Source organism: Glandiceps talaboti, chromosome 1, assembly GCF_964340395.1.
Source record: "Glandiceps talaboti chromosome 1, keGlaTala1.1, whole genome shotgun sequence".
Lineage (NCBI taxonomy): Eukaryota > Metazoa > Hemichordata > Enteropneusta > Spengelidae > Glandiceps > Glandiceps talaboti.
In genome coordinates this window covers 34,667,682-34,688,595 of record NC_135549.1, presented here as the reverse complement: position 1 = coordinate 34,688,595, position 20,914 = coordinate 34,667,682, and the positions used below count along the sequence as shown (strand labels likewise).

At 37.0% G+C, this 20,914-nt stretch overlaps 1 protein-coding gene across 4 annotated transcripts in view; it reads right to left on the bottom strand.

The window, feature by feature from the left end:
- Positions 1-20,914, bottom strand: part of LOC144453994 (uncharacterized) — a 111,543-nt gene that overhangs the window by 89,700 nt on the left and 929 nt on the right. For 2 of the 4 annotated variants that reach the window (XM_078145384.1, XM_078145410.1), the window contains exons 2-4: positions 19,831-20,774; positions 4,716-4,787; positions 3,203-3,377 (exon numbers count right to left, since the gene is read on the bottom strand). In XM_078145384.1, the coding sequence (XP_078001510.1) occupies positions 3,203-3,377; positions 4,716-4,787; positions 19,831-20,674 (1,091 nt within the window). In that variant the 5' untranslated portion in view covers positions 20,675-20,774. Of the gene's footprint in view, positions 1-3,202; positions 3,378-4,715; positions 4,788-13,012; positions 13,036-19,826; positions 20,775-20,914 lie in introns of all 4 variants that reach the window. The other 2 variants (XM_078145401.1, XM_078145393.1) reach the window with 2 other exon arrangements.

The window sequence follows — 20,914 nt, the reverse complement described above, 5'->3', positions numbered from 1 at the left end:
AAGGTCATGACATTGTGCGATGTGTCACAGCCTCGTTCTGGTGATTCTCCGCCATTCATTGCCGTTTGAAATCAAAGTTCAAGTTTGCAGTCAATTTGCTACCAGAAGCCCAAGGAATTTCAGGTAAACAATACTTTCATGTTAAAATTTGGTGTTTTTTCTATCAAATCATGTATTTTTAGTGATTTTTAATGAGAGAGTCCTCTGCACTAACGATTTTAGTTTTACTAGTGAACCGTCAGTTCGGAACGACAAGTGAGTCAAGTTTGAGTGTGAATAGGACGCCATTGTTCATGTACCAGGTCGTAGCGACCGTCACATACCACTAGTTCTAATTGGCCTGAAAGTTGGTTAAAGTGATCAATATTGACTTTTTTCACAATAAAATGATCAGGAAGAAGTGTTGTGTTATGTTTAAGTACAAAATAGAAAAAAAAATATTTTGATATTTAATGATTTTCACTACTTGTGTGAGGTTAGGCCTGGATACTTGTCACACGTATACAGACTACAGTAAGTTGAAATTAGAACAGTACACTAGCATATATCACTGTTGTAATGTTGTGGAGAGTTTAAAAATCTGTATGCAGACTTCATATTTTTCATTTTCTTGTTATTATTTGTCAACTTATAATTGTTTTTAAAGTATTGGTTCAAATTTGTACATGCTGCACAGAATGATTGTGCATTTTAATGTCGATTCAAAGTTACTGAACAAGTGTTTATGACTGGATGATAGTATATTATACTACAGTACCAGGTCCAAAGATTTCCTCTTGCTTTTTTTCAGAGAAAAACTGATCTGAAATGTTCATTAGTGGTTGTCATGGTGAAGATATCACTGTCTAGTTTGTCTTTTGTAACAGGATCATATCAGAAATATGCATTTTTGGAAAAATAAAAAAAAAAAAAATTTTGTTGCAGGGACAATTTAAAATTCAAAGATAACTAGACTAATTATAATAAATACAGTTTATTTTATTCTCTTTCATATTTTAAGTGTACATTTGCATAATTTGGCCCACCTCATTTGTCATATTTGTAGCCCAATTACAAATTTTTTGAATGGTGACATTGGATTCAGCACCCATTGAAGCATACAAATTCCAAATTTCATGTTGATAGCATGAATAGAAAGAGCTTTACAAGAAATATGCATACGTAATTAGGGGGTTTAGTTTTTTTCTGGAAAACAGTTTTCTGCCGCAACTGATTTTTAGACAAAGTTGTGATTTCAGTGTACGTTTATTCACATATATGATATATACTTGCAAAAATGCCACTTTGCCTAAGTATAAAAATACTTTTTCTGTATGTAAAACAAATTAAATTCTCTTAAAATGTCTTCAACCCAAATTTCAAAATATCAAAATGGTGGCAGAAAAAAATCTGAAAATTTATTACTTTAAAAATCTGTATCTTCAACAGTGCTTGTCTGATTTTAGTCATTCAAGTGTTATTCTATCTAAGTATGGCAGATTTAATGAGCAATATGTGCATTGAAAAAAGTGCAAAAAAGTGCCTGACCTGCCTACTTTGAAGCATATGTGAACAGTACCAGAGAGGCTTTTTGATATACCCAGTAGTGTGTTTCCCAGGTCCTTCCACCAAGTCAAATGGTCTGGTAAGACTGGTAACTTGAAGTCTAGTGGAAGCCTGTGTGGCTTCAACAGGGGCAGGTCGAGAAACAACTGAACAGGACACATGAAAAGCCTGGCATAGGGGGTATGTCTGCAAGAGAATTCCTTACCCCTAACAGTCGGAGCATCCCCTGTGCTGTGACAAAGTGGGTGGTAGAGCTGTAATCCATGAATCATATTGGGAACCAGAAGGGTTCTGCATTCATTTAGGATGAACCTGAGAGGCCGCAGAGGCAATTGCCTGCAGAGGTGAGATCCTGATCATCATTGTGTGGTAACCATCTCAGGGATAAAACATCCAAACAGGAAATTAGAATGTATGGCAGTAGTGCAAGCTTGTTGTCTCAGAGGAGGACTAAACATGCTACTGGCCAACCATGCATCATAGTGTAGAACTTGGTGTACAGGATGCAGACACATGCAGGGATACGAGCACGGTATCTGAGTGACACTGGTCTATGCTGCCTATCATGACATTGTTATAGACCAATCAGAGTCTCCTAATTGGGACGAGTTTAGATTTGTTAGTTTGTGCAGTTATTTGCACAGAGTAACTAACAGCCAGTCAGAGTTTGACAGCATTTGTAGGCTGCGTCTGAGCCAAGTATCTAACCTTTTGTCCTGAATGACGAGAATGGATAAGTCACCTTATGTGGGTTGTTTGTTATAAGTACCGAACGTCCTGCCAAATTGGCCACATAAGGGTCTAATTGGGGAGGAAGTGAAGCATAAACTGGTGAGTGATGCCATAATGTACAAAACGTGATCCGCTCATTGCCCTTGGCAGCTGACACTCCCTTATATTAATAGGTTAGGTGGTTTTGCAATAATGAATTGGACACACTTATACATGTATTAAACCTGATGAAATGACTGAAATAAGCAGTCCTATCAAAACCAGAAAGGAATATGCCAGTGGCATTGAAACTTTCGGATGGTGTGAGTGGAAGTGGACACAACCCTCATTTGTCCGTATTGCAATTCAGATTGTGTAGACACAATTATTTGTGAATCCTGCTTCCAATTCGGCTCTTACAGCATCATGAAGTCTGCAGAGGGAGCTTAAAGGACACACATATCAATGAGCATACCCAATCTTTGTACCCCGATATCAGCCACACCCATTTGTGTGAGGGGGGATCTGCACAGAGGGGGGGAAGGGGTCTAGGGAAACTAGAAATTAGAATCCTGCTAAGGAAGGGTTGTCAGCAGCTTGGTGGCATTGGTGGAGTTTGCATGTGTATTCATATCACTTGTGTACATGGTATACTGGTATACAAAATTAATATAATGTACTGCAGGAATACTGAGTCAAACTCAGTAGTCGTCAACTACTCACTTGTTGGGTTGGAGGTCCTGTTAAACTCATTTACATGGTATGTTGTCATTGTTATTGTTTTGTCAGCTCATGACCAAGTATATACTCTTTAGATTTGATCTATGTTTCACCTGTGCAATAGAGACATGTAGAACAAAGAACGGGTGTCAACTGTTACAAGTGCAAGATGAATTGTTTCCATGTTGCCATGGTTTACTGAGTGCATTTTGTAATATGTACTTACGATACTTTCTTGGCGAGTTGTAGTCTTTGTCTTGCCCATTCTAAGACTGTTTGTTTTTCCAAATCATCTTTGTCATTTTGATGTATTATCCAGCCCCTGTCTTCTGCCAGTTTTGAAGACAATGTGAAGTTTATGACTTGTAAATAACTGGGTTGCTCAACACGGTGAACTGTAGCTGATTTAGAAGGGCAAAAGATAAGTTAGTAGAATTTCTTCATTAGAGTTTAAGTTTGATTGATGTCATGTTCTGTATCAGAAATGTCAAGGTACAACTTTCAAAGCAATGAACATTTCACAAACATTTAATCAATAACAATAGCGCCAATGGTGTTGTAGCACAACTGTATAGTTTTAAAAAATGTTTACCCACATGCTGATCCATACTACATGTAGGTAGGTGTTCATTTGCTGAATGATTATCCAGTTGCCTATCCAACCCTGTTGTTATCTTTGCAATATAAGCGATCATTTGGCTGTTGCTATGGGTGTGGTCATGTTGCTAGACGCATTTGCAAATTGCATACATTTTTTTGAATGTTTGTTCACTTGTTCATGAATCCCTAATGTTACATTTGCATTATACGTACCATATGTACCTGATCATTTCACTGTTGCTATGGGCATGGTCTTGTTGCTAGGTACATTAAATACATTTTCTGAATGGGTATTCACTGTCTATTAATCCCTGTTGTTATCGTTGCAATATATATGTGATCATTTGACTGTTGCTATGGGTATGGTCTTGTTGCTAGGTATATTTGCATACTTTTTGAATGTTTGTTCACTTGTCTATTAAACTCTAAGAATCCCTGTTATCTTTGTGAAATACATTACCATTTGGCTGTTGCTATGGGCGTGGTCATGGTTGCTATGGATATTTGCACACATTTTTCAAATGTTTACTCACTTGCCTACTAGTACCAGATGATGTTGTTATTCGACCAAAATATACTGCCATTTGGTTGTTGCTAAGGGCTTGGGTCATGGCTGCTACAGCCAAAATGTGTCAAAATCTGCAGAATAACACTTCTAAGTTCTAGAAACATCTCACCAAATTTCACTCCCATTGACCAAGTACTTTTTGAGATAAGTTTTTGACCAAAATTCACATTTTACACCTAATTTGCATATTACTGATGAGATCATTATATGCTAAATACTTGTTCACCTATACACCCCAAGATGCACCCTCATTAAATTTCAGCCCAATCTGCTGAGTAGTTTTGGAATTAAAGATTTTTAGCCCAAGGTTGCATATTACTGATGGAATCATCATGAACAAATCTTAATTTAAACACCCCTAAGGACCTTCTCACCAAATTTCAGACCAATCTGCCCAGTAGCTTTTGAGTTTAAGTTTGTTTGTTTTTTACCAAAAATGACATTTATTTTACCCATATCACATACGTATGAAGCAATCATTTTGCTTTGAAAAAATTCCTAACTAGACACCAAAAGTGTCCCCACCAAATACCAAAGCAATCAGTCTGGTAATTTAGTATTTCTATCTTACCTTCTGAGTGAGAGTCAGTTGTAATTGAGATGAGATCAATTCCACCCTTACGAAAGGAACCTTTTCTATCAGCTACAAAAAAAAACAGATAATAAAGCTACATCAGTCTAATGATTTGATTATTTAATATAATAAGTATTATTAGTTTAATATTCAAGGCTTTATGTTCATCCAAACCAATCTGTGGCCAAGGTAATTTGTTAAGCTGAGGTCAACAATGGTAGTCATGTGGTTCATGAAAATCAGTTGCCATGGTAATCAAAACAGCAAATTATGTGGATTTTACCAAAATTAGCCATAAAACATGAAGAAAAAATATAATATTTGGCAAAAATATCCTTCCTGAAGACGTTGGTGTGTCGGTGGCAACCATTATATTTCCTTAAAACACAGATAACTGTTCACATTGAAACATAAAGTGGTAGTCAGAAAGCTAAGGTCCAACAAGTGACTTAAAACAAGAGTTACCACAATATAGTTGAAGTACAATTTTTGGTTAGAGTAATAATTGGGCCATCAGAAAACTGATGTTACACCTCTGGAGTCTCTTGCGTAAACTCACAGGAGGCAGTTTCCATGGTAACAGTTACATTATTTTGAAGGATGCTAAACATTAAAAATACCGCCAATGGCGTTGTAGCACAACTGTACAGTTTTTAAAAATGCTAACATGCTAACAATAAGTTCATTTGGTGAATGACTATCCAGTTGCCTATCCAACCATATTGCTATCTTTACGATATATGCTATCATTTGGCTGTTGCTATGGACGTGGTCTTGTTGCTAGGCATATTTACATACATTTTCTGAATGTTTATTCAATTGTCTATTAATCCCCTTTGTTATCTTTGCAATATATGTGATCATTTGGCTGTTGCTATGGGCGTGGTCTTGTTGCTAGGCACATTTGCATACATTTTTTGAATTTTTATTCATTTGTCTTCCTATTCCTGTTATCTTTGCAATATACATGATCATTTGGCTGTTGCTATGAGCGTGGTCTTGTTGCTAGGCAAATTTACATACATTTTTTGAACGTTTATTCAATTGTCTATTAATCCATGTTGTTATCTTTGTGAAATACACAACCGTTTGGCTGTTGCTATGGGCGTGGTCATGGTTGCTACGGTATTTGCATACATTTTTTGAATGTTTACTCATTTGCCTACCATATGATGTTGTTATTTGACCAAAATATACTGCCATTTGGTTGTTGCTAAGGGCGTGGTCATGGTCGCTAGGGCCAATTTTGTCAAAATGTTTTGAAGAATAACACTCAGAAACATCTCACCAAGTTTCAGACTCGGTGACCAAGTACTTTTTGAGATATAAGTTTTTGACCAAAAATGAACATTTTTACACCTAATTTGCATATCACTCATGGAATCATGGTATGCTTAATATTTCTTTGTCCATACATCCCTAGATACATTCCCATTAAATTTCTGCCCAATCTGCTCAGTAGTTTTGGAATTATAGATTTTTAACCAACAAGTCATTGAGAATAACATTGACCCCGCTATGATTGGGTTTTAAGGAACTGGCAGTTTATGTTGTCATTTTCTTGATATCACTACTCTGATCATGCAACAACACTTGTGAACCTAAATCAAACAGACTTAGATATGTTGTGTCTGCTCGTTGGACATGGAAAATGCCTACTCATGTTGTGTCTCCTCATTGGACATGAGACATGCCTACTCCTCAAGATGACGTGATGGAATAAACCATTCAACAATAAAGAATGGGTTGGGTATGGGGGGGGGGGGGGGGGGGGACCTGTTCAAGCATGTCTGAGTTATGGCTTTGGACATGGAAAATTCGCAAACAAAATGGCTGCTAGGCGGCCATATAGGATCGTTTCTTGACAACAAATGAATATGCACATGTATGTCATAGAACACTGTGCTAATACCAACTTTGAATGAGATCTGTTCCAGCATGTCTGATTTATGGCTTGGGACATGGAAAATTCGCAAACAAAATGGCTGCCAGGCAGCCATATTGGATCGTATCTTGACAACAAATGAATATGCACATGTATGTCATAGAACACTGTGCTAATACCAACTTTGAATGAGATCTGTTCAAGCATGTCTGAGTTATGGCTTTAGACAGGGAAAATTCGCAAACAAAATGGCTGCCCGGCAGCCATATTGAATCGTATCACGATGAAAATGGATATGCACATGTATGTTATTGAACACTGTCCTAATATAAACTTTGAATGAGATCTGTTCAAACACGTCTGAGTTATGGCTTTGGACATGGAAAATTCGCAAACAAAATGGCTGCTAGGCAGCCATATTGGATCGTATCATGAAACAAACTGACGTGCATATGTATGCCAATGTATGTTGCCCCTGTACCAAGTTTGAAAGAAATCGGTCCAGGCATCTCCAAGAAACGGCTGCGGACGGACGCACGGACGGACGGACACACGGACACACAGACAGACGGAATCCAATCCATAAGTCCCTGTCCCAGACTTCGTCCGGCGGGGACTAAAAAGACACATTTTTAGCCCTAATTTGCATATCACTGATGGAATCATCCCGTCATGAACAGAAGTGCTATAATCATAATCAAAGTATGTGTATACATGTTTGGGGAGACAGGCAACTCATAGATCATGACCTTTCCGATCAAAGGTCAAAGTCATAGTCAAAATTCAAGGTCATCTTATTTTGTCTATATTATTATTAAAACTCTGGCGGAAAGTTTTATATAACCAACATCAGGCATAGTTGTTATAGCTGAAAATCAGTCATGAAAATGGCAAATGATATAGTTTTTCAGGAAAAATACAGTGCAAGCCTATTTGGAATTGTTTTATTACAAAATCCTGTTACCAAGACAACTAATATCACGATCCAGAATTATGAAAGTATGACAATACTGAAGATCTCAAGTTCCCCAAGTGGTATAGATATGACGGAAGTGTCTGTACTGAGTTTATGGAGACAGGCAATTCATTGATCACATGATCTTTTTGATCCAAGGTCAAGGTCATAGTCAAAAAACCGATAGAGTTATAATTTAAGTAACTTTTATTGCTCACAAACCAATGTGCCACTACATCCTCAAAAGTCCACTGCAAAACATAAACCAGTAACTGTAAACCCAGTATGAGATAAAAAAGAGAATATCCCAGGAATGACTTATTACTGCAAGGGAAGAATTTTACTAAACACAACAGGCAGAATTATCACCAGATTTAAACAGAGTGCCTCCCGTATAAGGGAATCACTAATTATGCAAATAACTCATTAAACTAAAAAACTATGGTAACAGGCTTTTTTTGACAAGCGTGCTTTCTTAGGTTAATGTATGTGCCAAATTATATGGAATTTGAAGAGTGCATGATACTGATTAATTACTGAATACCGTTCATTATTCAAAATACTCATTAAAGGTAAAACTTGTAGGAACAAACTTCATAGGACAGGTGCGTATTATTATGGTTGATATATGTACCATATTATATGAAATTTGAAGCTTGCATTTTTAAGATATAGCCTAGTTATCTAAAATCATTAATTATGCAAGTATTTCATGAAACCTGTAAGCTATATCAACAAATTTTATAGGGCATATCTGCTTTGTTATGGTTAACATATGTACTAAATGATATTGAAATTCAAGTATGCATTCTTAATCTTATGATATACCTTAATTACCGAAAATCATTAATCATGCAAATTAGTTATTAACACTGTGAGGTACATCAACAACTTTATAGGACATATAAAGTTTGTTATGTTTAATGTATGAAGTAAATTATATTGAAATTGAAGCATGCAGTCTTAGAATATAGCCTAATTACCAATAATAATTAATTATGCTAATTATTCACTAAATATTCAAGCGAAATCAACAACTTTTATAGGAGATATGCACTCTGTTATGTTTAATGTATGTGCTAAATTGTATTAAAATTGAAGTATGCAGTCTTAAGATATAGCCTAATTACTGAAAATCATTAATTATGCAAATTATTCATTAACATTAAGGTACATCAACTAACTTTCTACATACACAATTTGTTATGGTTAATGTATGTACTGAATTGTATTGAAATTGAAGTATGCAATCGCAAGATATAGCCTAATTACCAAGAATCATCAATTATGCAAATTATTCATTAACACTGAAAGTTCCACCAACAAGCTTTACAGGATATATGCGATTGTTATTGTTAACGTGTGTTCTGAAATATATTGAAATTTGAAGAATGTATTCTTATGATATAGTCTAATTACCGAAAGTCATTAATCAGGGTTCGTACACTTAAAGCAAAACAAAATTCCAGGACTTTCCAGGGGGTTTTCGTCAGTTTTCCAGAGGTATTCATATTGATTTTGGCCATTTTCCAGGGGTGTTGACACTAAAGTATATTTTTTGAATGACATCTAATTGTCTGATGTGGATGAGAAAAATTAACAACAGTTCCCATAATATGTCACAAAACATTTTAAAGACAATCGACACTATGCAAGATGTTGGTTTCAAAACTAGGTTTGCACGCTAAGATTAACGGAGAAACCTCTGTCCTACCCTAAGTAGACGTTTCGTCAAGCTGGTGCATTGATCGGTAAGATTGAGTCGCAGCATTCGTCAGTCTAATTCAGACATATCCAGAAAAATAAATTAAAAACTAAAGTTTGTCCTCGTTATTGTATGGTTTGATGTTACTAGATTTATAAGTCACCTAAAATAATTTTTTTCTTCAAAATTTTGAATAAAATATCATTTACGTAACGACATTTCGAGCTATGAATAACTGAATACATTCATCGCTTGCGTCTCGATGTTTATGTACGGATGCCACGAGTTGCGGAACATCGCGATTTCTCAACTCAACTTGACCATTGACGAATGTTACTGTACCGACAACATAAAACAGTAGTTTATTCTTTTAGAACATGTAACACAAATACCCATTTATCGACGACATAAAAGTCACAACCGTACTGCCACAACCCGGAAATTCAACTGCACTTCCCTAGGCCCGAGCCCAAGTATTGCCATGTCTGAGCTTGTAGTATGTCGACTCGTGTGCCGAACTTGTAACAATTTCTAATCGAGGTTAATGCTGCTTTGATACTCGCTACAATGTTACGATAATCTTGTTAACAGACCTACTGTTACCCCTGGCCGGGACTGTTACAATATCATGTCCTTGAAATGACGACTGGGAGATGGAGTAGCAATATACGCAAGATCGAAACAAACACTGCGGCGCCCATTCAACTAATCATAGGCACGGTCTGTGGGGCAAAGTGTCTTGTGGAACGATCGTTTGACTGTCTGGGTTCAATCGGCGTGAATTTTGATTCACCATCGTGGCGAAAGACTTTGAAAATATTTTCGCCATTTCACATTTACGAGATTCAGAATCATATGAATGGGTGGCTCGAGCACAAACATGACGATCGTCAATATTAATCGATCAATTGATCATGATCATTTTCCAGGGTTTTCCAGGGGTAGGGTGCATTTTTCCAGGGAGGGTTTGAAATTCAAGGGTTTTCCAGGACCGTGCGAACCCTGTTAATTATGCAAATTATTCATTAACAGTTGTAATGTACATCAACAAACTTAATAGGACATATGTGTTTTCTTATGGTTAACGTATGTACTAAATTATGTTGAATTTGAAGTATGCATTCTTAAGATATAGCCTAATTTAACTAACAAAAATAATTAATTATGCAAATTATTCATTAACACTGTAAGGTACATCAACAAATTTTATAGGACAAATGTATGTTGTTATGTTTAACGAATATACTAAATTATATTGAAATTGAAGTATGCAGTCTTAAGATACTGCTTAATTAGTGGATTTCATTGATATGTAAATTTCCCTAATTAAACATTAACAGATCTGGCTCAAAACCTAGTCAGGTCTAGCCATTACCCTAAAGATTATACATTCCAAATTTCATTACAATTGAGCCAGCCGAAAATGATCACACGCACGCACGCACGCACGCACACACGCACGCACGCACGCACACACACACACACACACACACACACACACACACACACACACATTTTTGCCCTAAAGTATCTCCTAATAAAAATAAAAGCACTTGGTACAGGGCTGGCATTCATTCCCACACAAAAGCACTTAGTAAAGGGCAGGGTAAAGGGTTGGCATTCATTCCCAGCCATCTAATCTAGGGTAATTTGTTATGAATTGTTATAAAGTCTATACAATAGTGATTTCACCAACATCAGTTGCCACCATGACTAGACTGTCTCACAGTCCTCGGAGCTTCACATAGCTAAAACTTGGGTTGTTTTGTATGTACTGATATCTACTGGATTTATGCCTGGTTTTGGCACGTATCGGTAGATGCTATTTTTGACTCGTATAAAATCTTGTCACAAATTCCAATTTTTGAAAGTTTATGCAGAAGTTTACATCGATTTATAGAATCAAATACCTGTATCTATGCATTTTATTACCAATGATCATAGTGTATCAGATATGTCCATTTCAGGAATTTGTAAGGTTTCTGGTGATGAGAATCAATTGAGGTTGAAGGAAGAGGAAATCATTTTCTGTCTTGGAAAACTGGAACCCTTTGGAATTTATAGATTATTCACGTCATGTCCTGTCTAACTACACTTATTTTATATTTCAGGCATGTTCTATTAGGTTCTTTTTGGTGCGTGTGAATTTTAGAACTGCTTACACGTATATAACCATAACATTCAGATATACATATAGTCAGGTATTTACCAACTATGTCTTGCCTTATCCTTGAAAAAGAATATTTATTTGAAACATCAGATTACATCAGTTCTATTTATTCGGGCTGTCTCAATTGTTCCTTATGCATTTCTACATACATACATACATACATACATACATACATACATCCATCCATACATACATACATACATACATACATACATACATACATACATACATACATACATACATACATACATACATCCATACATACATACATACATACATCCATCCATCCATACATACATACATACATACATACATACATCCATACATACATACATCCATACATACATACATCCATACATACATACATCCACACACACACACACACACACACACATATATACATACATACATACATACATACATACATACATACATACATACATACACACGCATCCATCCATCCATGCATGCATACATACATACATACATACATACATACATACATACATACATACATACATACATCCATCCATACATCCATACATACATACATACCGGTACATACATACATACACACACATACACACGCACGCACACACACACACACATACATACATACATACATACATACATACATACATACATACATACATACATACATACATACATACATACATACATACATATATACAATGTACATACATACATACATACATACATACATACATACATACATACATACATACATACATACATACATACATACATACATAAGAGACACTAAATGCATTTTTTAGTTCAGTCTTTACCCAGGAGAACAGAATCAGTTTTACACAACCAGAACTTCTTCTAGATGACCAGAATGATTGGCTATCACAGTTTGATATTTCTACAGAGGATGTGTATAACCAACTCATCAAATTGAACTCAAGCAAAACCCCAGGACCTGATAACATACATCCAAGAGTACTGAAAGAACTTGCCGCAGAACTAACAGCACCTATCACTTTTATTTTCAATTTGTCGGTAAAAGAAGGAAGTATTCCAAAAGTATGGAGACAAGCAAATGTAACTCCAATTTACAAAAAAGAACCAAAACACCATGTTGGTAACTACAGGCCAGTAAGTCTCACATGTATTCTGTGTAAAGTATTGGAAACATTGATAAGAAATGCCATGGTAGAACACTTGGAGAAGCACTCACTCATCAGAGACAGTCAGTATGGTTTCACTAAAGGCAAATCATGTGTGTCAAACTTGCTGGTGTTCTTTGAAACTGTAACAAAATCAGTGGATGAAGGAAACCCAATAGAAATAGCATACCTTGACTTTAGTAAGGCCTTTGATAAGGTTCCTCATGCAAGACTAGTTTCAAAGCTACAAGCACATGGAGTAACAGGGAAGATCAGTTTTTGGATTCAGAACTGGATAACCGACAGATCACAACGTACAGTACTAAATGGAAATGCATCTAAGTGGTCAGCTGTCACCAGTGGTGTACCCCAAGGATCTGTGCTAGGACCCATTTTATTTTTAATTTACATTAACGACATTGATGATGTAGTGCAATCTTTCATACTGAAATTTTCAGATGATACCAAGCTGTGTTCAACTGTTAACTCACAGGCAGATTGTGACAGTTTTCAAGATGATTTGAACAGATTGTCTACATGGGCTGAAGACTGGCAAATGTCTTTTAACGTAGATAAATGTAAGATTATGCACATTGGTTCATCAAACCAGTCACACAAGTACACCATGAATGATAAACCATTGAATTCAGTAACTGAAGAAAAGGATTTGGGTGTATTGATTCACAACTCATTGAAAACCAGTCATCATTGTGCAGCTGCAGCTAAAAAGGCAAACAGGACTCTGGGTATCATCAAACGGAACATTTCACACAAATCAAAATTCGTCATCATGAAGTTGTTCAACTCCTTAGTCAGACCACACATAGAATATGCCGTTCAGTTTTGGAACCCACACTACAAAAAAGACATTGACCTTCTCGAAAAAATACAAAGGCGAGCTACAAAGCTGATACCAGAACTGAGAAATTTAAGTTATGCAGATAGACTAAGAACACTAAATATAACCACTTTGGAAGAACGAAGGCGGAGAGGTGACTTGATTCAAGTGTTTCGTTTAATCAAGGGATTTGATAAAAGTGACTATGAGCTACTATTTAAACTTCACCAAACCAGCAGGACAAGAGGACACTCACTAAAACTTGTTAAATCTACAGTTAGACTGGATACTAGGAAATATTTCTTCTCTCAGCGTGTCATATCTCAATGGAACAATTTACCAGAACACATCATCCAAGCCAAAACTATTGTGGACTTTAAAATTAGACTGGACCAGTACATGAACAATACAAGGGATTATATGAGCCTTTGAGGCTTTCTTCCCTTTCTTGCCATGGTTAATTTACAACTATGGCAATCACGTTAAATCACGTTAAATCACATACATACAAGTAGGTTTAATGCAAGAATTTTATCTCCTATATTATTTTCTATCTATACATGTATTAACAACTTAGAAATGAGTTTTCTACACAATGATTTACCTCTAGAGTGTAAATCTTTAAGTTTAGTCTTTTTAATGTACGCTGACGATTAAGTTTTATTTTTGGAAAGTGTACAAGGATTGCAGCAACAGCTGAATTACCTTTTAGATTACTCCAGAGACTGGAATTTACAATGTAAAGGTCAATATTGAAAAGACAAAGATCATGGTTTTCAGGAATGGTGGTAAACTGGGATATAATGAGCAATGGGTTTACGATGTACAATTTGTAGAAGTGGTTGATAAGTTTACTTATTTAGGAATGTTGCCGAGTTATAATGACAAGTTTTCTTGCATGGAAAAACAAATTGCGACCACAGAAGGAAGGCACTTTTTGCACTACACTGTAACACATCATCATTATCCCTGAACCATGAAACTTTGTTATTTTTGTTTGATTCTACATTGGTAGTATTCTTTCATATGCGTCAGAAGTGTGGGGACTATATACAAGGGTCAAAATATTGATAGCATCCACCTTCATTTCTGTAAATGCACTCTTTGAATGAAAAAGTCGACTTGTAATATTATGGTATACAATAAGCTTGGTAGATATCAGAACTTACAATATGATAAAATCCAGAGGTAAATTGTTAGTTTGCAATAACTGTACTTTGAAATCTTGTTATGAATACATGTACGACAGAGTTGAGAACTACAGAGAAGTTAACTGGGTTTCGTTCATAAAGCAGGAACTGCTATCTCTAGGTTTTAGTGAAGTTTGGGCAAATCAGAGTACTAATAAAAGCAACACATTTTTAATCAGGTGCAACAAACTATCACAGCTCAAATACTGAAGCTTCACCACAGTGTTTTATATAAACATTTTCAATGATTTGTTGTATTCAAGATTATTTATGCAAACCCTTACCAATGCATTTTAAGAAATTAATTACTAAATATAGATTGTAGTCACAGTCACACAGCTTAGCCATAGAAACTGGACGATATCAAGGTTCAGTCAGGAATTTGAGAAATTACCCAAAATGTAACAATGACATTGAGGATGAGTTCCATTGTGTTCTTTATGCCCCTTTTTACACAGACCTTCACTCCAAATACAATAAACCATATCATTGGAACAAACCATCTGTGTTCAAACTTGTATGTTATTCTCAGTTCATAATTAAATGTAAAACAAACGTATAATTTAGGAAAATTGTTAGGACACGCAGGAAATTTAAGAATCATGTAAGATGTTATTTGCGACATACTTCTCTTTTTCATTCTCCATAAGTGTAAGTCATGTAATTTTTGTTTGGTTTTGTATTGTTACTGATTAGCAATAATGCTGAAGGTAAATAAATAATTGTAATTGTACATGTGCGTGTGCGTGTGGTTATTGTGTACATGGGTGTGTGTAGTTACTGTGTACATGTACATGGGGATGTGTAGTTACTGTGCACATGCATGTACATGGGCATGTCTGGTTAAAGTGTACATGGGTATGTGTGCTTAATGTGTACATGTACATGGGTGTGTGTGGTTATTGAGTACATGCATGTACATTGGCATGTGTGGTTACTGTGTACATGCATGTACATGGGTGTGTGTGGTTAAATTGAGTACATGCATGTATATGGGCATGTGTGGTTACTGTGTACATGCATGTACATGGGCATGTCTGGTTACTGTGTACATGCATGTACATGGGCATGTCTGGTTTAAATACTGTGTACATGCATGTACATGGGCATGTGTGGTTACTGTGTACATGCATGTACATGGGCATGTCTGGTTACTGTGTACATGCATGTACATGGGCATGTCTGGTTACTGTGTACATGCATGTACATGGGCATGTCTGGTTACTGTGTACATGCATGTACATGGGCATGTCTGGTTACTGTGTACATGCATGTACATGGGCATGTCTGGTTACTGTGTACATGCATGTATATGGGCATGTCTGGTTACTTTGTACATGCATGTACATGGGCATGTCTGGTTACTGTGTACATGCATGTACATGGGCATGTGTGGTTACTGTGTACATGCATGTACATGGGCATGTCTGGTTACTGTGTACATGCATGTATATGGGCATGTCTGGTTACTTTGTACATGCATGTACATGGGCATGTCTGGTTACTGTGTACATGCATGTACATGGGCATGTGTGGTTACTGTGTACATGCATGTACATGGGCATGTCTGGTTACTGTGTACATGCATGTACATGCGTGTGTGTGGTTACTGTGTACATGCATGTACATGGGTGTGTGTGGTTAAATTGAGTACATGTGTGTACATGGGTGTGTGTGGTTAAATTGAGTACATGCGTGTACATGGGTGTGTGTGGTTACTGTGTACATGCATGTACATGGGCATGTCTGGTTACTGTGTACATGCATGTATATGGGTGTGTGTGTGGTTACACATGTACATGACATGTACATGGGTATGTGGTTACTGTGTACATGTACATGGGTGTGTGTGGTTATTGAGTACATGGGCATGTGTGGTTACTGTGTACATATACATGGGTATGTGTGATTATTGTGTACATGGGTGTGTGTGGTTATTGTGTACATGGGTGTGTGTGATTATTGTGTACATGGGTGTGTGTGGTTATTGTGTACATGGGTGTGTGTGGTTATTGTGTACATGGGTGTGTTTGGTTATTTAGTACATGGATGTGTGTGGTTATTGTGTGCATGGATGTGTGTGGTTATTGTGTACATGGGTGGGTACAATGTATGTATGTACCCTGGTAGACAAAATTGACAACCACAAACACTACAAAAATTCAAAAAGTAGGGGTCAAAAGTCTACATTTACCACAATGGTCACAGCGCTGTTCAAATCGTCTGCGTGGTTATGAGTTTTGAACACTTTTGATACACTTTCACGTGACACGTGCATGCTTCAGTCATCACTAGTTCATTGGCTGTCCGGGGAGAGGGGGGGGGGGGGGGGTGCCTACTACCGATAAAGATGACTGAAAACAACCCATAGAAACAACCTTGTTCAAAATATGGGGTCAAAAGTCGTACATGCATTCAAAGAGGTGGGTCAAACCTCTACATGATAATGATAAATAAAAATCAAGACTCCAAAGTCAACATTAGTCAAAAGGGGGGTGGGGGTTCAAAACCGTGGTACATACGTATATATACCCTTTCTATGGGAGTACAATGAGTAGATGGATGTGTGTGCTTATTTTGTACATGGGTGGGTATTTCCTTATTTTGTACATGGGTGGGTATTTCCTTATTTTGTACATGGGTGGGTGTTTCCTTATTTTGTACATGGGTGGGTATTTCCTTATTTTGTACATGGGTGGGTGTTTCCTTATTTTGTACATGGGTGGGTATTTCCTTATTTTGTACATGGGTGGGTATTTCCTTATTTTGTACATGGGTGGGTGTTTCCTTATTTTGTACATGGGTGGGTATTTCCTTATTTTGTACATGGGTGGGTATTTCCTTATTTTGTACATGGGTGGGTGTTTCCTTATTTTGTACATGGGTGGGTATTTCCTTATTTTGTACATGGGTGGGTGTTTCCTTATTTTGTACATGGGTGGGTATTTCCTTATTTTGTACATGGGTGGGTATTTCCTTATTTTGTACATGGGTGGGTATTTCCTTATTTTGTACATGGGTGGGTGTTTCCTTATTTTGTACATGGGTGGGTATTTCCTTATTTTGTACATGGGTGGGTGTTTCCTTATTTTGTACATGGGTGGGTATTTCCTTATTTTGTACATGGGTGGGTATTTCCTTATTTTGTACATGGGTGGGTGTTTCCTTATTTTGTACATGGGTGGGTATTTCCTTATTTTGTACATGGGTGGGTATTTCCTTATTTTGTACATGGGTGGGTATTTCCTTATTTTGTACATGGGTGGGTGTTTCCTTATTTTGTACATGGGTGGGTATTTCCTTATTTTGTACATGGGTGGGTGTTTCCTTATTTTGTACATGGGTGGGTATTTCCTTATTTTGTACATGGGTGGGTGTTTCCTTATTTTGTACATGGGTGGGTGTTTCCTTATTTTGTACATGGGTGGGTATTTCCTTATTTTGTACATGGGTGGGTGTTTCCTTATTTTGTACATGGGTGGGTATTTCCTTATTTTGTACATGGGTGGGTATTTCCTTATTTTGTACATGGGTGGGTGTTTCCTTATTTTGTACATGGGTGGGTATTTCCTTATTTTGTACATGGGTGGGTGTTTCCTTATTTTGTACATGGGTGGGTGTTTCCTTATTTTGTACATGGGTGGGTATTTCCTTATTTTGTACATGGGTGGGTATTTCCTTATTTTGTACATGGGTGGGTGTTTCCTTATTTTGTACATGGGTGGGTATTTCCTTATTTTGTACATGGGTGGGTATTTCCTTATTTTGTACATGGGTGGGTATTTCCTTATTTTGTACATGGGTGGGTGTTTCCTTATTTTGTACATGGGTGGGTATTTCCTTATTTTGTACATGGGTGGGTATTTCCTTATTTTGTACATGGGTGGGTGTTTCCTTATTTTGTACATGGGTGGGTGTTTCCTTATTTTGTACATGGGTGGGTATTTCCTTATTTTGTACATGGGTGGGTATTTCCTTATTTTGTACATGGGTGGGTATTTCCTTATTTTGTACATGGGTGGGTATTTCCTTATTTTGTACATGGGTGGGTATTTCCTTATTTTGTACATGGGTGGGTGTTTCCTTATTTTGTACATGGGTGGGTATTTCCTTATTTTGTACATGGGTGGGTGTTTCCTTATTTTGTACATGGGTGGGTATTTCCTTATTTTGTACATGGGTGGGTATTTCCTTATTTTGTACATGGGTGGGTATTTCCTTATTTTGTACATGGGTGGGTATTTCCTTATTTTGTACATGGGTGGGTGTTTCCTTATTTTGAGTGATGAAAGTATACAAAACCCAATATCTACACTACAGGTACATTGTGCAACAATTATTTGCCACAATCGTAATTGACAGCACACCAAGTGTTTGCCACAATCTTAATTGACAGCACACCAAGTGTTTGCCACAATCTTAATTGACAGCACACCAAGTGTTTGCCACAATCTTAATTGACAGCACACCAAGTGTTTGCCACAATCTTAATTGACAGCACACCAAGTGTTTGCCACAATCTTAATTCACAGCACACCAAGTGTTTGCCACAATCTTAATTGACAGCACACCAAGTGTTTGCCACAATCTTAATTGACAGCACACCAAGTGTTTGCCACAATCTTAATTGACAGCACACCAAGTGTTTGCCACAATCTTAATTGACAGCACACCAAGTGTTTGCCACAATCTTAATTGACAGCACACCAAGTGTTTGCCACAATCTTAATTGACAGCACACCAAGTGTTTGCCACAATCTTAATTGACAGCACACCAAGTGTTTGCCACAATCTTAATTGACAGCACACCAAGTGTTTGCCACAATCTTAATTGACAGCACACCAAGTGTTTGCCACAATCTTAATTCACAGCACACCAAGTGTTTGCCACAATCTTAATTCACAGCACACCAAGTGTTTTACATTTCATAAAGAGACTGACCAATGCTACAAACAATTTTCAATCTTGTATCTGAGAGACGTTTGGGAGACTATTAAACATGTATTCAACAAGTTTTCACCATGTAATTTTTAAGAACACATCATAGCGGTAACAACTTTACCTCATAATAGTGTGTTTACATTGTGACCTGTGATTTTGATATGATGCTAAGTGAGACAGTGAAGTCAAATCACAGATTGTGATGTAAACAGGCTCAAGGCAGCTATGTACATGAACGTATATGCATTATATATGCCATTACACCAGTGATATAAAAATGTAAATACTACTTACTCATAGATTTAAATCTTTCCAGTCTTGTCTTTGGTTTTAATGACATACTAGATACAGATGGTGCATGACTTTCTTTCTTGTATTGTAAAATAGTTGGTGCACCATCTTTAGTGTCTTTACTCTTTCCATCTTTACCATCACCCTCATCATCATCACCTTTCTTTTTCCTCCTCTTCTTTTTGTCAATGTCTACCTCCTCCTCCATTTCTTTATTTTCTCTTTGTTCCCTTTCTTTTTCCTCTTCCTGTTGATTCATGGCTTTTTCTAGATATGCCTGGCTTTGCCACTCTCTGGGTACATGCTGTGCTTCACAAACCAATTCCCTCCATCCACTCAACAATAAGTTCACGAGTTCTCTCGGAAGGTCTAAGTGTTCGTCTTCGAACAAGTATAAAATTCTCGCAAGTTGAATCAAAAGCATAGGAGCCGCAAACGTGGCCTCTTGAAATAAGTGTTTCTGAGTAAATTCCTCTCCGTCGTTTGAGTTACATTCAAATAAAGAAGCTCGTAGTAAAGGAAGACTGAAACTTCCGTCTTTGATATCAGGGAGAAAAAAACTGTCCCCTCTGTCAAGACCTCCTCTGAAGTCGCGTAGGTTTATAATACCTTCTGGTCCAAGAGGATTATTCACACCATCACCCCCTTCTCTTTGTATCGTGTCGTTCCCTTCTCCGGTTTCTATAGCTCTAGCTCTAGCTCTTTCCTGTTGCCGAAGAAATGCCGCAATTCGTGGATTAAGATGCGCAAATCGCAGACTTTGCGGCAGTTCGTCCGGCGTTTTCTTCTGCCTCTTCTTGTGTTTCAGTAGAGAGGTTTGCTCGTGGAAATAGCAAATGGAATTCATCGTGATAGAACGCGCAACGAATAAATGTCGAATATGGTCTTCAAGTTGTGATTGGTTGTTGGGTGTTCTAGAATATTTGCTGACACTTGCCGTAGTCGCGCTGAAAACAAAATTAATTTTCGCCGTGAGAAAAGAACCAATAAAATCTTCCGTTGAGTAAAAAATGACGGAAATTCTGTTATTGTGACAGATGGGACACAGTCTAATTCAGACCATTTGCAATACAATATTTTGATTGTG